We start from the raw sequence: 20,474 nt of genomic DNA on the forward strand, positions 1-20,474 counted from the left end.
ACCAGACTATTCCATTCAATAAGGGCAGGATCAGCTCTACTTCGTTCTAGTGTCTAGAACAGGGTCCAGCAAGCAAATACCTGATATCTACTGAAAAGCAAATTTAATCCTTATACACGGTAGGGATTCAACAAATTCAAGACATGTGAGAAGAAGGGAAGAGGAATGAGTGAGAAAAAAGAAAGGGAAAGAGGGGAGAAGGGGAGCCTTCCACATATGGGAATGGACAGGATGGCTAGGAGAGCAAAGGCTCATCCCAGGACTGCTAAACTACAATGACAGAATGAATTCATCTTCCAACAAGCCATCACACAGATGATGAACACTACTTTCCCACATGGCCACACCTCCTGTAGCTCATTATTTCCCTTTTCCCAGATTTATATCCAGGAGGACAGGAAGCTAAGTCTCAGCCCCTAGGAAGCGCTCACCCTACTGTGCTCTACTACTGTGGTCTGAATTCTTCTCCGTCTTCCAGTCCTTTGGATTGATCATGTAGTTGTACCTCCATCTGGTTTTGGTTTCAGCATCACCCTTGGACAAAAACTCTGTAGACTGCCCTTGATTTTTCAAGCTGTGGGAAATCCTACCCAACCCCAGAGAGGTTAAGTAACTCATTGAGGCTTGTCCAGCTAGTGAACAAATGGCCCTCATTTCACTACACCAGGTGCCCTCCTAAACCCCCAGGTGCCAGCATCCCTTGCATCCTTTTCAACCTTTACCACCTCCTTCCCTCTCCCGAGATAAGCAGTCTCCTGGCTGTTACGGTAAAAAAACCACTAAAAGGTTTCAAAAATACATGGAAATTTATGTTGGGGAAAGTAAAATGAGCAAAACAACATCTTCTCTAAAGGGCTGCAATGAAAGGTACATGAGATAATTTACACAAAAGCCTTTTCCAAATTACAAATGCTGTGTAAAGGCTATTTATGTTCTCTAACATAACATGATAACATCTTTCTAAAGCTTCCGCTGTCATATTGCTCATTTTGCATTGTTAACAGCTACATAAAGGTTAAAATCTGAAAAGTACTTAAAATTTAAAAATAGCATCAAATCCATCATCTTTAAAAGAAAACGAGGCACTAAAAATAGCCTTAGGCACATTCCGCCCCACATATATGATAGCAGCAATTGAGTATTTTGTACCTATTTCTGAAGAATGTATTCTGGTTGTTGGGGGATTTGATTTGCTTCTCTATGAAACTGTGGTTACATTGTTTCTCTACCAGCACTGACTGGCAAAGACACCAGAACCTCCAGGAGCAAGGAGTTTGAGGATCGTTACCATCAGGGATCAGTCACTGCCAATGCTCTAACAGGTCTAGATGTTCTAGACCAGGCTATGGATGCCCTGGACAACGGGGCTGAACAGTTTTTTAGGGAGGTGACTGCCAGGAAGGAGTGATCCATGGAAAAGTTCATGAGACTACTTTGACCCCAAGTGGCCTGCGCTACCTGCTCCCTTCCCCCTACCCCGTCTACCACCACCAACGTGGGGGCCCCTTGTAGGATCACACTGCCTTTTTATCATACCCTTCCCTCTCCAGTTTCTCCAAACTTTTTATTAATCTTATACTGAAATGTTGGTCATGAATTATAGTGAAAAACACATTGTGTGTCTGGGGTTTTTTTCTTTCCCCCATTTCCCTTCCTCTGACCCTCTTTTCTCACTCCTAAATAGCTGATTGCCCTTAACCAGACAAAATCTGTCTTTAATCAAGGCTGGAGGTTCTCTAACAGGTGAAATTCAGATTGGTGATGTTTAAACACATCATGAGTACCCGCTCACGGGCAGCAGGGCATGGCAAATGAATGGTGTGCGTTTCTCATCAGCGTGTGTGAGGTTGTGCAGCAGGACAGCAAAAGTGGGTTGTGAGGGGTTCTGGGTGTCAGGACATAGACTTCATTACGAAGGAATAAATGTGGCTAAGAATTTGTTCTGGATTTTACGCTATGGGTCTGCTCTGTCCTGGGGACAGAAAGAAGAACCTGTATTAGCAAGGCTAAGTCCCAAGAAGCATAAAGCCATACCAGCCGAGAAGAGGATAACGAGTGTAGAGAGAAAGGGGTAGACTGACTGGTAAAGAACAGAGATTTCCCAGGATGGAAAGATAGAGGCTGAGAGGCTCTTCTGGGAGAGAGAGCTCCCTAGGGGTCAGTCCTACGTGAGGGCCTGGTAGCAGAGGATTTGGAGAATACCAGCGCCACTGGCTCAGAGCGGAACTCAAACTCTTAGACTAGGGCCATCTCCATGGTAACCATGGTTTTCTAGAAGCCAGGGGCTCTTCCTCAATCTTCCAGGAGGGTGTAACCCTCAGGGTTCTTGAACTTGACCCAAAGAATGGGAGTAATCCCAACTCCTCATGGCTGATATTTGACTTCCCACAGATCCTGGTTGATGGCAACAATTCCAGAATTATATTTATTTTGGATAAATATGATGTTTCCTGCACTTGCGTATCATGGTACAAATTCGTATTATTTATAAGTGTTTGGAGTGCACGCACCCTCTGTTCCTCCTAGGAAGCCCTGATCCGTACCTGAGCCGTTTGCCCTTCCGCAGGTGACTGGACAAGCAGTCTCGCATGATCTCTGGGGAAGGGCTTGAAAAGTGCAGCCGGGCCAATTAGATTCTCTTGCCTCCCACAATACGAATGACAGAGACCGAGAGAAGTGGCCAGGAATTGGGAGCACAGAGCCAAGAGGCCACGGAGAGTCAGGGCTGGCATGCATGAGAATGGGTTTAAACGATGTGAGAGGGAAGCCTGTGTGCGTGGAGGAGGCCGGCCAGGAGAGACAGGACCACAGAACACTCGAGAATCAGGAGCAGAGATGACAGGAACTTGATGACTCTGGAAGGCAGGGAAACCCGAGCAACTCACTCGTTCATTCTAGAGCCTGGCAGTTCCTGTGAGGTCTGTACTGCAGCCCTGCTCCTGGCGCACCGGGAATCCACTCTCATGTTTTCTATGCAACTACCTCTTATGTAAACTGGCTTGATCGGGCATCTGCTTCTTGCCCCTTGAACACTGTCGTCGTAGGACTTAATCCAGGTAGACTGCAGAGCTACGCCTGGATATACCATAGCCCGAGACTTTTCATCGGAGGTAACCAGTCTGAGGCTTTCAGCCACCGCCTACAGTTCTGACTTTAGAGTCTGATGTGATTATTTGCCAACAACAGCCTCGCCTTAAGGAACCACCAACGAAGACCTGACAACCAAAAGCCAAGTCCTGTCGCATTTGTGGTGACAGCAGTGGCTATGAGTTAGGCCTCTTCAAATTCCCAGACCATCCTATAGAACTATGACAAAAGGAAACTGAGCACAACCTAATTTGCAAGCAGAGCCAATGCTGGACTCAGTCCTCCCACACAGACCGATTTTTCGGGGTGGTCGGGGAACCTGAATTGCAACAAAGTTACATGAGCGGCTTGAGCTCTGCAAAGTTGTAAAACAGGGCCTCGGAGTGGACTCGCTTTCAAGTCTCAGCCCAAGAACACTGGACATTTTACCCCAACAGGAAAGCCAGTTTTCTCCTGAAATGCGTATTTTACCATGTGAGTGCTGTCGAAGTCCTTTTCTATTCTTGCTAAAGAGAAGAGTTGAGTGTCCAAGTTTTGACTAAGGGCTAGGGAAAGGGACTCATGAAAGCTACGCTGAATATTCTTTGTAGAGCCCATGTCTATTCGTACAGGTGTAGAAAGAGGCTAAAAATTTGTCTTCAAGACAAACCGTAAAAAACTCTCAATCTGGGGCGCCTGGGTGGCTCAGAGGGTTAATGCCTCTGCCTTCGGCTCAGGTCATGATCCCAGGGTCCTGGGATTGAGCTCCCCAGCTCAGCGGGGAGCCTGCTTCCTCCTCTCTCTCTGCCTGCCTCTCTGGCTACTTGTGATCTTTGTCTGTCAAATAAATAAATAAAATCTTTAAAACAAACAAACAAACAAACAAAAAACTCTCAATCTCACAAAAGAAACTGAGGGTTGTTGGAGGGAGGGGGTTAGGGAGAGGGTGGTGGGGTTATGGACATTGGGGAGGGTATATGCTATGGTGAGTGCTGTGAAGTGTGTAAGCCTGATGATTCACAGACCCGTACCCCTGGGGTTAATAATACATTATATGTTTATTAAAAAATGAAAAGAATTATAAAAAAAATTTGGCTTCAGCTCATACCAGTCAGAAAAGAATTTTGGTGAAACTTAGTCTCAAAATACCAGATCCCCTTTTGGTCTGAGCGGAGCAAGGCTCCACTGCAGCTCAGCCCCTTCCCCACCCACCCCTTACCACTGGGGTTTTTTTGGCTGAAAGTCTGGCCCATAATTTCACAAAGTAGTTTCTGTCTGTAGAATCCAGGAGGTCACACAGATTCAAAGTGGAGCGCTTCCGAGCGGAATCTTCAGATTTCAGCGGAGGCATCTTAGTACCTGGGAGGGAAGAAGTCAAAGTTTGCAAATAAGAGGCACGAAATAGCATAAGGGGACTTTCTGAAGTAAGGAAAATGCTTTGTATCTGGATTGTCCCAAACACAGCAAACTCAAGACTTAAAGTCTGTGCATTTCAACTTGAGAGTAACATAACTAAAAATATGTCTGGGTGGCTCAGTCGGTTAAACGTCTGTCTTCAGCTCAGGTCACGATCCCAGGGTCCTGGGATTGAGTCCTGCATCGGGCTCCCTGCTAGTGAGGAATCTGTTTCTCCCTCTGCCTACTTATGTGTACTCTCTCTAACAAATATCTTTATCTTTAAATAAATAAAAATAAATAAAAATAAAAATAAATAAAATAAAATAAAAATAAATTTTAAAATATTTTTAAATAAAATAATGTCTTAGAAAACAAGGTCATAATTATTACTGATTATAGTAAAGTCAGTCCACAGCACCTAGTAGACATGTCCTGGGAGTATACTTGGTGCTCACCAAGACAGGCTTATGAAGGGAACTGAAGGAAATCTTGGCACACACAATACCTTCCAGATACTTAAACGTCACACTGATAATCACTTTCTGTTTGACAAAATTCTCCTAAAAGGCTAGAAAGAAAATAAAACATGCAACACTGAAAAGAAACTTAAAAAAATAATGGAATGGATGATGAGATCACTGTTTGACAGACTTTATTCATAAATAATGCTGAAAGTTTCCTTTAAAACATTATTAGAATGTCCAGAGACCTAGGATACAAAGAATCTAAATTTTTATCACTGCTCATCTACAGAGACCCCTGGTGTAAATGCTTTTGGATATATATGAGCATCAACGATGTCAGGAATATTGCTTTAAAAATGTTAAAGTAAAAAATTTTTAAATGCCAGAATAAATGATGCCCTCATGTTCCACCAGTCAAATGGCTGACTGAGCAGACATGGGAAGCTCTCTTGACCCAAAGATAAGAAAACACTAGATGATATATAACAGAAATTTGTCATACATAGCGCAACTGAGAAAGCAAGAAAGAAAAATTTCCAGGTGCTGGAAGTGAAGGTTCCAAGTCAGAAGAGCGGGAATCGATGTCAAGAAATCCGAGTGGTCCTGTGGCTGAGGTTTCTGGACTGGGAGAGGCCAGTCCCTAAGTTCCCGAGGCAGAAGCCCTGGGCTCTTGATACGGTGAGAAGCCGCAAAGGGGGTGTTTGGGAATGGCAGCGCACAGACCACGGGACTGTGGTTGGACACGGAGTCTCGGTAGAACTGAGGCTGGAAGCACCTGTAGGAAATCAGGCCTGTGATGCTGGGTTAGTGCTTGTATGGAGAACCTGAACTTAAGCTCCCACCAGATGGTGTGACAGTCCCGGGCCAGTGAGATAAGGAGAACACTTGTAGGCGAGTCAAAGTTTTTAATCCTGTGGGAAAGTCTAAAGGCTCCACAACCCAACACCGGTCTTGAGGAAGAGAGACAGAGACAGAGACTCAGAAGATACAACAAATAAGTCCACACCCGAGGAATTCCAGGCAACAGGGCAATCTGAGAAGCGCTGCGGGTAACTACGGTTGTGACAGTCCCAGTGACAATAAGGGATCATCGCATGTGGAGACCTTCCTTCTTTGTTAAATCTTCATGATGTAGAAACCACTCAGTCCGTATTTGTTGAGTACCTGCTGTGCCAGCCAGGGCTCTGGATGTTGGAGATTCGGCAATAGACAAAAAGTCTATCCCCTGAGCTATGGGAATTACAGCCTCATGCTGGAGAGAGACGAACTACGCGTCAGATGCTACAGGCCAGTGATACAAGCAGTGAAGCGATGGGCAGCCAGATAAGGGGACAGAGCAAGAGAGGGCATGATGGTCAGAGAAGATCTATTATCTAAGGACGTGACATCCGCACAGGCAACTAAAATCACAAGAAAAGCATTCAACTGTCTGGGACAAAAGCATCATCATGCAGAAAGAGATGCTTTTTTATAAGGACCCAGGAGCATGCTTAACTGAACTACAGGAAAGAATGGATATGGCTGAAGGAAGGTTGGGGGGAGGGGCCTAGTGAGATGGAGATGATGGAGACTGTGCTCAAGAAAAAGAAAGAAAGAGAACGCTTGTCACCTTGATGGGACTCTGAGAACGAAAAGCATTGTGAAAAAGAGCAGAAGAATTTGAGAAACGCTATAAAAAATTAAAAGTTATAAAAATTAAAGAAATAGAAGCTATTGCATTGAGAACATTTCCACAAAAATTTCCAGTCTATGTGTCAGGGTTCTTTTTTCTACCTTTCTGAGACATAAGCAATTTGTACCATGGTGTGAACAAGTCAATGTGATGATACAATGGTAAAGATAATGTGTTTACATTATTATTAAACTACCTTGTAATGCCACCATGTTAATGAGTTGAACTCCTATAATGAAGAGTTTCATACAGTTCTTAAAACAGTTTCTACTGTCTTAATAATCAATGAACAAGGGATTTTGCTTCTCAAAAAAAAAATATTATATATATATATATATATAATTACCACTGTTACAATAACCTGCAACAAAAGTTTCTTAACATAATCTTATTCAAAGTATCTACATTAAAGACAACCTTGAGGCAACATTAAAATATACATGTAAATTACAGTCCACAAAAACAACCAAGTTCTTCAGTATAAAGGCTAAATTTATTTAAACACCTACAATGAAGCACAAATGAATTTAATGATGCATGACAGATTTTAAAGTTATTTTATGGATTTATGGATTTTATGCATTATTAAATGCAGGAAAATATAAATGAATTAACTGGAACAAGTGGAAGTACATCTTAAATTAATTCTAAGTAGCTTAGATCTTTTATTTAGAATTCTATCCCTTTGTAGTCAAGTGGATTAAAATAACATGCATAAAACATTTTAAAAGAAGCTGCATAGAACCCAGCCTAAATAACAAATTCATTACGAGCCATGAACATGAGAATAAAACATGTTGAGTATATATTTAATATCCTACCCTTACACAGACAAATCAAGGCCTTTTCCTGCATAAAGGAGGGAATACAAAATGTTGATCTGACATTATAGGCATGCAGCCACATAGCCATGTCAATAACTAGTAATAAAATTAGAATTTGAGAATCAGACTGTGACTATTTTGAGAAACAAAAATCCCTATTTGAATAACCAATTTTTCTACATTAATGAGATTAGTTATATAGCAAAGCAACTAAGTCATTTTCCTGTTCAAAAATAGGAAACTAAACACTTGTAAATGTACATTTTTTTAGCATTAAAAAAAAAACCCTGGGAAAAATCAATCAACTGGAATTTGTCTGTTTCAAAGCCACAGGAAATGTATGATTTGGAAATAAGCTTTAATTTTCAAACAAAAGTTCTCAGATAACTGGATGGTTTCAGAATCATTCATTCTCCCCCACCCCATTCAAATGGGGTAAAAAAAAACCACACACACACACACATGTTTATGTAGTTAATAGTGAGGTGTGGTTTTTTTTTAAACTAAAGAGAGTAATTTATCCTTACCATGATTAAACACATACACATATAAAATATACAAATACTTGGAAAATCACTGTAAAGGAGTCAATAACGAAATATGTAACCATTAAAAAGGATAAAACCAAATTAAGGCACAATAATCTATGATACAGTATTTATTTATTCTTAATGAGAGTTACATAATTTTAGTTGAAAATTAAGGAAAACTCAATTCATCAGGAAGTATTATCACAAAACTGAAGCTTCTGAAAAAAGCTATTTTTCTAGGACAGAATTAAATCTTGAAAGTCTTTTCTATCTGTGCTTCCAAATTAAGGAATAAAAGCAACTAAAATTTCACACAATATCCATAATAGTTTTCCATAGTAAAATAAGCTTTTATAGAGGAAAGCTACCAAGACCAAGGAAACAGTAATAATATTTATGTTCTAAATGGTAAAATGAATACACTTATTAAATCCTTCTTACAGTAAAGTGCTCTATTCTTGAGTTTCCAATCAAAGAGTAATCAGCTACTTAAATAGAGAACAGAGTCTTTATCAGGCAAAGGAAAGCTTGTGAACGTATATTCTCACACAGAAAGAATGAGGTTCACAAAAAATGTTTCTTTCCATTGAACTTTACACTGAAACCTCCCAATATAGCTGAGCTAATGGGCTCAATATTTGGTCCCTGCATTTACAATGTCCTAATTCAAACATATAACAGGAATGCCTGGCCAGCTTAGTTGGTGGAGCATGTGACTCTTGGTCTCAAGGTTGGGAGTTCAAGCCCCACGCTGGGTACAGAGCTTACTTAAAAATAAATACCAAAATAAACTTAAAAATAGAATAAAATAAAGCATATGACAGTAGTACCCTGAATTTCTTTTTTTTTAAATGTATGAGTTTATAATGAAGTAGTCAATTGATGGTTTGAAGGAGATAAGATATACGACAGGCAAATTTCAAGATGAGAAACTTAGTATGTAAGATCTGCATATGTCCAGCACTTGGGCAAGAGAAAGGAGAAGCAGGAAATAGGAGAGAAATCTTCAGGGAGTTTGGATACATATGAAAGCCTTCTTCTGGGCGCCTGGGTGGCTCAGTGGGTTAAGCCGCTGCCTTCGGCTCAGGTCATGATCTCGGGGTCCTGGGATCAAGTCCCGCATCGGGCTCTCTGCTCGGCAGGGAGCCTGCTTCCCTCTCTCTCTCTCTCTGCCTGCTTCTCTGCCTACTTGTGATCTCTCTCTGTCAAATAAATAAATAAAATCTTTAAAAAAAAAAAAAAAAAAAAAAAAAAAAAAAAAAAAAAAAAACAAAAAAAAAAAAAAAAAAAAAAGAAAGCCTTCTTCTAAGTAATATGTTTGATAATAAGGCTGGTGTTGAAACTTCCCCCCAATCCTATACTCTCACCTCTAGCAAGCGCAAGGTGCTTCCTAAGGGATCATTCTTCAAGAACAGCTTTTTCAAAGATGGTACATCATTGGTCAATTCCTCTAGGAAAGACTTTTTCTTTCTTTCTTTTTTTTTTTTTTTCCTTTCTTCACTTTTCTTTGTCCATGGAAACTGAGGATCTTTAAGATTGGATAGCTTGTAGAAGTCAGTCTTGGTCTCAACCCATCATCAAAGGAAAACAGAATTCCTACTATCTGTTAGTTGATTTCTGAGTTAACTAACTTGACAGTACTTACTATCCAACCAATTTGAAATGCAAAATATAAATGGCTTTGACTTTATCAATAAAGAAATATCATAATAAAATAATAGATAACATTTATTGAGCATGTACTATGTGCCAGTCGCCATGACAAGCCTTTCCCGTGTGTATCACCAGATTTCATAACAACCCTAGAGCTGATTGTTTCCCCAACTCATTCTCCAAGCTGCGATGCTGTGTGTGAACGCCCATCAAACAATCTCTTCATCTCTGTAATACACCACTTTACTACAATTTCTTCCCAACATTACCCTAATTCTGTTTAAGCTCCTTAATTCAATCAAGGTTGTGAAGGTTTTTAAAAGGATTTTCAGAGAAGACCATCCTATTTGCCAAATACTTCTATCTAGTTTGAATGGTTGTTAAATCCAATTAATGATAAAATGCTATCCTTACTTTTTTTTTTTTGCTGCTTACATGTTAACACTAACATTCATATACACACTTACTATGTGCCAGACATTTTCTTTCAATTAACTCATTTACTCCTAACAATAATCTTGAGGTAGGTCATAGTCTCTACATGAGAACTCTGTAACTTTCCCAAGGTCTCACAGCTAGACTGTACTAGTGCTGGGATTTCCAATGATTATTTGGACAGTTAGTTATTTGAAATTATGAATTTCTAAGGTTATAAACTTTTTAAAAAGCCTCCGGGGGACGCCTGGGTGGCTCAGTGGGTTAAAGCCTCTGCCTTTGGCTCAGGTCATGATTCCAGAGTCCTGGGATTGAGCCCCACTTTGGGCTCTCTGCTCAGGAGGGAGTTTGCTTCCAACTCTCTCTCTGCCTGCCTCTCTGCCTACCTGTGATCTCTGTCTGTCAAATAAATTAAAAAAAAAAAAAAAAAAAAAGCCTCCGGCTTTTGCTAATCATGCTCACACTCTCATCATCATTTTGGAGGTGAAAGATTTGGTGGTCTGACATTATTTACCTATCATCAACACAAAGAAATTGTTAGGCTCTTATTCTTTTTTTTCTGAACGCCTGCTCAATAATAATAATAAAAAAAAGTGGGGCGCCTGGGTGGCTCAGTGGGTTAAAGCCTCTGCCTTGGGCTCAGGTCATGATCCCAGGGTCCTGGGATCGAGCCCCGCTTTGGGCTGTCTGCTCAGCAGGGCGCCTGCTTACCCCTATCTCTCTGTCTACCTCTCTGCCTACTTGTGATCTCTCTCTGTCAAATAAATAAATAAAATCTTTAAAAAAATAATAATAACAATAATAAAAAGTGATTTCTAGAATCACGTCTTTCAGATTGAACTGAGCAATTAATTAAATTCAGTTATGAACATATTGTGCTAGACACTACATAAATAGCACAATTACCTAAAGTGGAGTTTGGAAGATCTTTTATGTTAACAAGATGATTTCAGGGTTGTCATGGAGCAAAAGGAAAGGGAGTCAGCTAAGTACTTAGTCCTGAAAACACTACTGATCCAAAAAGTTTCGAAGTGTTTTTTTCTTGCTTTACCTAAGAACTTATTTTTGTGCCTAAGATTTTCAGACATATCTTCTCTGGAGCCCTAATACTGACAAAGAGTGTAACTGCCAATCCACTGGATCCTTGCTGTTGTCCCAGAAAGGAATTCAGCGTTCAGGTCATTCACGTCATTCACGGCAACTCATCCCATCACACAAGAACAACCAGCTCAGGGAAGCATCTAGTCAAACAGGCCTCCGGGAACAACACCAGAGCAAAGCTCCAGAGAGCTCAGCACAAGGGTTTTCCAATCACAGGTTGCCAACTGAATTGTGGAATCCATTTTGTAGGTTACGGCCAGCATTTTTAGAAATTGGGATTAAGCAGAACAGAAAACATCTGCGTTTATCACTATAGTAAGGTGTCTCCTACACATGTCTGTGCGAGTGTGATGATATGGTAAAATGTATTCCTAGTTAATGGATTTGGGGTCTGAAAGTTTGAAAGCCACTGTTCTAATGAGCCCCTAAGTGCATAGATTTTCTAGTACTAAGCTTTATTTTCAATTAAATAGACTGCTGGATTCTCCATAGCGAGCCTGTAGAGCCTGTTGTAGTAAATGGATTAAATCATAAAAGCAACCTTAAATTTTATCCAGCCCAACTAATCGCCCGACATATGGAAGCTTCTCATAAGATTTCCAACACAGAGCCTTTAAGTTCTAGAGAAAACCTGTTTATTCCTTTGTACCTGACTTCTAACTTTAAGAAAGTTCCTTATTATGTATGCCAAACTGAAAGAGAACATAACATAAGGTTGCGCTTTCACAGGACAGGTTTTCATACATGTGAATTTGATTCTATGTAACCTTTTCCAAATAAACACAGGTTCGTTGTAGAAAATTTGGAAAATACTAAAAAGCATAAATGAGAAAGTAAAAATTATTCATAATCTGACAACCCAGAACTCACAACTGGAACCATACTGGCTTTACCTCCTTAATCTGTTTTTTCCTTAGTATGTAACAAATATTCTTCTCTATATTCATCTACAACATGATTATAACGTCAATGTAACATTTTAGCATATGGCTAAACCGTAACTTTTCTGTAAGTTATTTTTAAAATCCCATTGGGTGGCTATATTACTTCCAGATTTTATTATAAAGATTAATTATAAAATTAATGGGAACATCTTTCTATGTCAATTACTTCCTTGGGATAAGTCATAGATTAGAATTACCAGGTTAAACATAGGCGGTATTTACAGGCTCTGACGGATATTGCACAACTGTCCCCCCCAAAGTGGTGCCAACTTACTTTCTCAGTGATGACACAGAAAGTGTGTTTCCCCTTAACCTTACCAAGAATAGGCATTAATTTGCTTTCCATCTTTGCCAGTTTGGTACCCCCCAAAATCTAATCCATTTTAATTTGCAGGAGTACTGAAAGCTAAATGCATTTTGACATGTATTTTGGCCATTTTTCTCTCCTCTTTTGTGAATTACCTGATCATGTCCTTTGTCCAATTCTCTTTTGAAGCTTTAAAATAACTGATTTAGCTCTTTAAATATTTGAAGAAGTCTCTTAAGCCCAGTGGAACTACATTATCTCTGTTGATGTCAACACAAGCTGCCAGACTTCCTTTAAAAAGCTAAAGATCACATTAGCTAATAGAGTGACTAAAGTTCTGCAGTGTTTTTTGCTGTCCCATAAAGACCACTTTGCTGAGGAATACAGCAAATGGAAGTGATGTGAACTTTGTAAACGTAGATGGAAAATGACAATTCTTATACAGCTTAAAAGCAGAAGTTTCCGTTATACCAAGAAAATCAATAATAGCAGTAAAATCCTCCCACCACAGAGGAGTTCGTGATCTTTGCTACTCCCTTCCTTGGACAATGAACAAAGTATTGACCAGCTGCTCTGAACCCAGGACATTTTTACATGCCATCAAAACACAAACCTTATACCATCACGAACCCCCGGGAAGGGAGCTAGAGCTTCCTCTAAGTCAAACAAAGGGAAACCTGGCTTTTCACTTCCCTTTAGAATCCTAAGAAAAATGCAACCTTGAATGCCCTAAGTGGCCTCAGAACCAGTTGCCCGAGGAGGAAACCACGTATTTTTCTAAAGTTCTCGCCTAAGTGAGGTATCAGCGCTTCTGAGATGCACCATTCATGGCTCATAAAACAAGGGGTGGTTATCCTTATTTTCTTCACATCTGTCCTCCCCAACCCCCGACCATGTCCCATCCAGATACCTCCTGAATTTGTCTATTCCTGCCACAGTGCCTTATTACAGGCCCTCACCATCTTGTTAGAACTATTGCAATAGCTTCCCAGCCATCCTTCTTACCCCCTGTACTACCTTAAATTATCCTCCATACCAACTCTAGACACATGCCTCTAAGATAAAAATTTAACTATTCAATGGCTCCCTGCTGTTAGATCAAGTTTCCAATCTCATTATTAGCATAGCACAAAACGCTCTTTGGATCTACAGACACCTGACATCTGGGTCCTCAGAAAAAATGCTGCGCCTGCTCTTACTGCCACGCTTAGACATATGCTGTTCTCTTTTCGAAGAAACCTTCGCTCTCTCCCATCATTCTAATTTTGTAACCTTGATGACTTGACTGAAAGATAACCTCCTTTCAGAAGTGTTTTGTGATCTAATTCTCCCATCCCAGGCTAGATTCAGTGTCCTTTCTTGGTATCCTTATGACATTCTGGAAAAGTTAATAAATGGGTTTGCCTATTTGATGTTAAACCTGGCCCAGTGTGCTGTGGGGCTTCCGGCTACCCCAATCACATGGTGTTGTAATGAACTCTCTTATCTGTCTCTCTGGATAAAAGATGGAGCTCCTCGAGTGTCCTCATCATCTCACTGTGTACATCTAGCAACCAGCAGTCTGGCAGCTGGAAGGTGCTCAATCAACGCTTGTTGGATGACTGGACTAACTCCATAAACGTAAGTTATGATATGTTAAAAAAAAATTCACCTTACTATGGTCATCTTTGACAAATCAGATAAATCAAAGGGTAATTATAGGCATAACAGAGTCTCTTCATTTTACAAGAGGATTCCTGCCTCCTGGATTTTAAAAATGTCAATTTCCTCTACTGAACTTGAAATAACATGTGCCATAAATACAAGTTCGTGGACACAAACCTTTTGTGTATGATAAGATCCATTTATACAGGCATTTAGTCCTCCATTTTTTCTCTTTTGGAAATACAGGATGCCAAGCATAGTTTCCGATGCTGCTATCTACATAGTAAGCACGCAATAAATACCTTGTAACCCTTTAAGAGCCAGATCCCAGGTTAGCTGCCTTGCTCTCAGTTCCTGCTGTCCGGGAATGCAGTTGCCATGTACTCGAGGAGGGGGTACCAATGGTGACATGTATGGGACCCTGTCTCTGGCCAGAGTAGATTAGTTTAAGAATGAACACTTGGCCCAAGCCAGGCCAGTCAATATCTTTCCCTGAATTTTTTTTTTAAATTTTAAGATTAAAGAACATGCAAATTAATCCCTTTCTAGTAGTGGGAGCTACCAGATGTAAAACCGCATATAAGACTTGAGAGGTGCTGGTGGCCGTGTTCCCTGCCATGTGCAGAAACTTCTACAGAGTCCGTCGGAACCAAAGATAAAGAGCCACCATGGAGAAAGAAACAGAGAAATGACAAGAGTGCTGTTGATGACAGAAAATACTGGGGATGACGACAGTCTGGCTTATGTTCAATAACTGGTCCCAGTTCTGAGGTAGGCTCAGCTCTACCTCTACCCTCCCCATAGTTTGGTTGTGGGAGACTTTCCACTCCCTTCTCATAGATTCCCGTAAGCTGCCTCAGGTCAGACCCCAGTCACTTGTCAGCAAAGGAATCCTGATGGTATGAGTTGATAAAGGAAAACGAACTCCGCTCCATCTTCTCCCCACTAACCCTTTTCACTGATTCAGCCAGGTGGTTTGGCATAATGAAGGCATGGGCTAATTTACATGAGGTTCCTATTCGGAGAGCGAAGGAAGGTATTCGTCCTGAAATAAACATTGAGCAAAAGTAAGTTTCAAGTCATACATGCCAACACAAACCTGGAGGACTCAGCAATCACAGTGTCACTGTGCAAGGAATGTATCCCCTGCCCTTCAGAAGACTCCCATACATTAACTGCGGGTCTGTAACCTTGGCAGGAGTGACCAAGACCCAGAAACTGCAAAGGCTTCCTTTCTCAGAGTTCTCCTTCTGGATCCCTCGATAAGGCAAGAGGCAGGTGAGAATTTTCTCAGCTAGAAGTGACTTTTCCTAATGGAGTCAACAAAAACAAGGGCAACGTGATATTGCTTCAGCCAGAGTTCGAGCACTATTGGAATTCATACAAGTCTAGACACACAGGCTCCCTGCTGGCATCAGATCTATTAAGACCAGCTCTACAGCTTGCTGGAGTACCCCACTCGAGGGGCTGCTCTTTGAGGCTACAGTGGCAAACCACAAGAATTCGCACAGACTTGCTGCCTTCTAAGAACCCAAAGGCTAGACGGGGCTGGTGCCCACCCCCTCATGCTTATGCAGGTGGCAGAAGGAAGCTGGGATATGGAGTCATAGTGGCCTGGCCATCACTTCCCTTTCTGTGACAGCACTGCCTCCAAGGGGCACAGAGGTTAGAGACCCAGTGCTCCAATGGTGGCTTACACCTTGGTGCTCTGACTGACCCTGGCTCGCAGTCTTCCTTCCCAGCTGCCCCGCTCCTCGGCAGACACGTGACTCTGGGGTGTGGCTGAGCTCCTGTCCTTTGGTGCTCCCCCATGTTTCCGGCTGTGTTTGTCTCTGCCTTGCTGCCCAGGAGTGCTGTCCCTTTGGACAGAGCTCCCTTTGGTCTGACTGGTCCCCTTCTGGGCTTGCGTCCCTTGGACAAGCTGCTGTGTGGAAGCCTGCGCCGGGGAATCCAAAACTGTCTCTCTCTTTGGAAATCTTCCCCTTTTATGAGCCTCTTCTTTTCTCCTCGGATGTAGCCTTGAAGCAGAATCATCTGGTCTGGACTCCGCAGAGGAAGTTTCACTCTGGAGAGTTTTCCTGGGCAGGGGCTGACCCTCCTGAGTTGGTGGACCACCACTGAGGGCCGCTTTAGTCTCTTGAGACAATCCTCCAGAATTCCTTCTTTTTGAGGATGGTCCTTTTTTGGACACAGTTCCTTTCTGAACCAGGTCATCTGTGGGGAGGCTGGCACCAGCCTTTTTTCTGGAAGAATGTTCCTTTTCCCGCTTCTCTTCTGGTAATTGGGGATCCTTAGGCAATGGTTCAGCATGGGTTGGCTCAGGGATTTCTGGTACATGGACTTTTCTCCTCTGGTTCCCCTGAGGACTCTGAGGCGGGCTGGGATTAGGGCGGTCGGGAACCTGTGGGGGAGTCATCTTACTCGGGATTCTGGCTGCAAGGCTGTCTGATGGCTTCTAGGTGCCTTTTTCAGATACCCTGGCCCTTTAGTTGTCTCTCTTTGGACAGGGAGTTTTTTTTTCCTAGCTCCTATCTGCTGCACGGGCTCTTGGTTTTGGGGTAAGGCCTGTACATCTGAAATCTTGCTGGAGGCATGGCCTGCTTTTGGAGCTTGCCTTTCCTTTGCAGGCCTTGAATCATGGTGAGGCCCTGTGTTCTGAGGCAGCTGCTGTTCAGAGAAGGGAGTGGGAATTTGTGGGAGCCTAATGACCTGAGCATCCTCTTCCTGGGGCAGATCGGGGGCAGGCTGTGGCATGTGCTCCTGGATGGGGGCGCTGATAAGAGGGAGCTTCACCTCCCTGACCTTTTCTTCTTGGACTTGCTGAGGACTATGATCCGGATAGGGGCTCGGATTTTGTGGTGGTTTGGAATGGGGAGGGCTGATGGGAGGAAGTTTAGTGGGGTCTCCTTCCTGAGCTAGTGGAGGCCTAGGGGGGGAAGTCACAGTTTGATCTGAGGCTGTTCCTGAAGCTTCCTCCCTGCTTGGTGACAGGAGTTTGGGTGTGGGCCTCCGGCTCTGAAATGGAGCGAGGACCTGAGGCTGGGGCAGCCTGGTGGGAGCTAGGCGGCTTCTGGGGAGCAAAGTCATTGGGTCGTTCCTGTCCTGGGTCTGTTTGATAGCTGCTGAATCCTGAGGCTGTGGCAATTCTGGGTAAGGAGTGCTAACCCGAACCAATTCTGCTTTAGGGGTTTCCTCTTCTAGAGGTTGTTCTGGAGATGGTCCTGGTATTTTGGCCCCATTAGGGTGGGAAGGGTCTCTTGGAGGCTCATAAGGGGTACTGTTGGGTGGCAGATCAGTAGACTTGGTTTCCTCATCCTGGGTTCTCTGGGGGCTGAGGGATGTTGGGCCAGACCCCAGGGGAGCCTCAGATGCGGGAGGGCCAGTGGAGGTCACCTTGGCCTCCCCTGATTCCTCATCCTGGTCTGGCCGAGGGCTGCGAGCTGGAGCCGGGTCAGGGTGCTGAGAAGGCTCCTGGGAAGGAACGATGGAAGACTGCCCTATTTTATCTGCTTTTGCCTCAGATGTCTGGGACTCATTTTCAGGGAGATCCATCGTTATTATTTTTGAAGAAAGATCTGATTGTTGAACATCCCCTTCCTTCTGGTTTAGGGATAAGTCTTGGGCCTGCTGGGAAGTTCCAGGTGCTGAGGAGCTGGGCTGTGGAGGGGGCTGTGGAGGAGGCTGAGCACTGACATGGCTACTGGGAGAATGTTCTTCTTGATGGGCTGCTCCCTCCTGGGTCAGCTCTTGGTTCTGGGAGGGGGCCAGGTTCTGATGTTCAGGGACCTGTGCATGAGTCTGTATTCTAGAGAGATGCTCTGTTATCTGGCCATCTGCTTGCAGTTTCGCCAAGCGCCTTGGGGACGGGACCAGATGTGCTGGCACCCCAGAGGGGGTCTTCTTGCTAGAGGGAGCTCCTGCTTTAATATAAGAAGAAGTTAGCTAAAAACATCTTAACGTGTACTATGCAACTAAGTAACTTTAGAAATAACAGCAAAAAAAAAAAATTGTTTCTTTTCCTGATGCACATAGGCCTTTGAAAAGAATAAAGTTACACATAGAGAAGAATTATAACCTTTCCTTCCCCTTGGGGAGACTAGGTGCCTAGAATTCTCTCATTTAGTAGAATGTAGAAAATCTTAGTCAATGGAAATCATCAACTTCAGCAAATAAACATAAAGAGACTTATTCACAGAACCAAAATTTACATCCGGGTGAGAGAGTGACAGCAACACTTTCTAAGTGAATGAAATTTAAAATTTCCACAACTTAGAGAGGTCAGTGCTGCTTTTGATGGTAGAAACGAGAGGGTGGATGTCTAAGCCAGGGGTAGTCCTGCCTGTTTAACGGCAGTCCCCTTCAAGAAACTGGGAGCTCTCTGAGGAATAATCAGCTTACCAAGAGAAGGGAAGGCAAGGCAAGGCAAGGCATGGAAAATTCAATAGGCACTCTAAGTCAGTAGGGAACGGAAGGAAGCAAAAAATGGATTCCATGGAAGCATGAGGTGCCATGGCTCACAGGAGCTGCTCCTGATACTTCCCCCACCCCCATCCCTGCCACCCCCCGGGCTACTCTTTTCCCTCGGACTCTACTCCAGGTTTCAGCAATGGTTCTCAGAGGCCACTAGCACATTAACATTGCAGACGGGGACAGTTCCTTCGATCACCATGGGAGCAAGTTCTCCGTGTGATTCTGTTCTCATGGACCAACCAGGGACTCGATCAGTGCAGCAGGCACTTGCTTCTGAGAGAAGTCCATACATATTCTGGTGGCCCACAGAACATCTTAACGTAGGCCTAAGGACATGGCTCTGAAATGCTGTAGTCAAGGGTGGCACACCAGTGTGGAACAGCCTTGAAGAAACTAGTCTCTGCCCACTTTGAGAGAAACCTGATGCTCAGAGACTACAAACCAAGTCAGACCTCCAAGGTGACCCCACGGTTGTCCATCCCCAGAAGCAAACCAGGCTCCTGGCAACGGTCCATTCTCCCCCACAGAGGAAGATGGGCTTGGACTACTCCGGGTCCTCCCTGAACCTCCTCGTCTGGAGAGGTAGCCTGTGCCTCCAGCTGAACCAGACATCTCTGGGGAGGGGTTGGGGAAGAGTGGGGACAAGGTAAATCTTGCCACTTGGTGGGATTTCTGAGGGGATGGCTCCGCTCATCATTCCCATCTCCCTAGTTCATGACAGTAATAGAGTAAATACAAATTTAGTCAAGAAACAAGGCTAAATTAAAATATAAGAAAAGTAAAAATGTCTAGAAGAGACAAATTCATAGAGACAGAAAGTAGATTAGAGGTTACCAGGGACTAAAGGGGGGAGTTATTGCTTAATGGGAATAGAGTTTCTGTGTGGGAGGGATGAAAACTTTTGGAAAGAGGTAGTAGGGATGGTTATACAACACTGTGAATGTAGTTAATGCCATTAAGTTGTACACTTAAAATGGCTAAAATGGCTAATTTTATGTTTTTTTTAATCACATGCAAAAAGAAATTTTGAAAAATAGAAAGGCAGAAGAACAGTAAAATCCAATGCTGAAAGCTCTTTCTCTTTGTAAACCCCGTTTCCTAGAATCAGACACACAAGGATTTTTTTCACCCCACTTTTAGAATTTGACAATTCACATCATTTGGCAAATGAAACCCTGCCCTTTATTAGAGATAAAGACACCATGTGGGACCTAGTAAATTGCTCAATTTCCCCATTTGACTCATCATCACCATCATTTTCCTCTCTCACTAGTCAGATCTAAATAATGATTTGCAAATATAATTTTATTTTATGATTTCTATAGCAGGAACTCAGGGTGGTAGTTGGATCAGCTTTTTAAAAGCTTTATTGGGAGCACCAGATGAGTATTCCAGAAATAGGCTGTAGAGAGACACACGGAAGGTAAAGACATCTCTTACACTGAGTTGTGAATAAAGTGAGTTTTTTATTTCATAAAAACTGTACTGTTTGCTCAGGATTTTTTTAGTTATCGTGCTTTAGAAATGAGTATTACCTGGCACTGCTATAAGGGAAAAAAAATAAGATCACCCATACCATGGTTGATAAATATTTTTAATTAATGGCATTAATTATAATGGTATGTCTCAGTATTTTGAGGTTTTAGAATCACTTTGTACCTAACATTACTATTTTGTATGTGCATTTAATGGAAATTCAATTAGTCTCTCCTCTGGTAAAGGTCTGCATTTCTGGGTCGAGGCTGATGTGCTTGCTATACTGATAGACTTCAGGCTTATTTTTACGATTTTGTTCTACTTTCATCATTAAGAGTAGAAATTAAAATTGCATTCTCAGTTACAAATTAGCAACATGAAATTACTGAAGATAAGGCTATGTATTATTACTTCAAATATCTAGGAATACTTCTCAATTGGCATTGGTACAGGATTCCTGCTTCCATGAAAACAAAGCCATTAGCCACCA

General features: G+C 42.4%; 1 protein-coding gene across 1 annotated transcript in view; it reads right to left on the bottom strand.

Moving 5' to 3' along the window:
• Positions 1 to 20,474, bottom strand: part of LOC111152100 (leucine rich repeats and guanylate kinase domain containing) — a 105,229-nt gene that overhangs the window by 19,907 nt on the left and 64,848 nt on the right. Inside the window, exon 16 of the mRNA XM_022510406.1 lies at positions 4,286 to 4,425. Coding sequence (XP_022366114.1) covers positions 4,286 to 4,425 — 140 coding nt within the window. The remainder of the gene's footprint in view (positions 1 to 4,285; positions 4,426 to 20,474) is intronic.

This window comes from Enhydra lutris, unplaced genomic scaffold, assembly GCF_002288905.1.
Source record: "Enhydra lutris kenyoni isolate GAN:26980312 unplaced genomic scaffold, ASM228890v2 scaffoldscaffold27, whole genome shotgun sequence".
Classification (NCBI taxonomy): domain Eukaryota; kingdom Metazoa; phylum Chordata; class Mammalia; order Carnivora; family Mustelidae; genus Enhydra; species Enhydra lutris.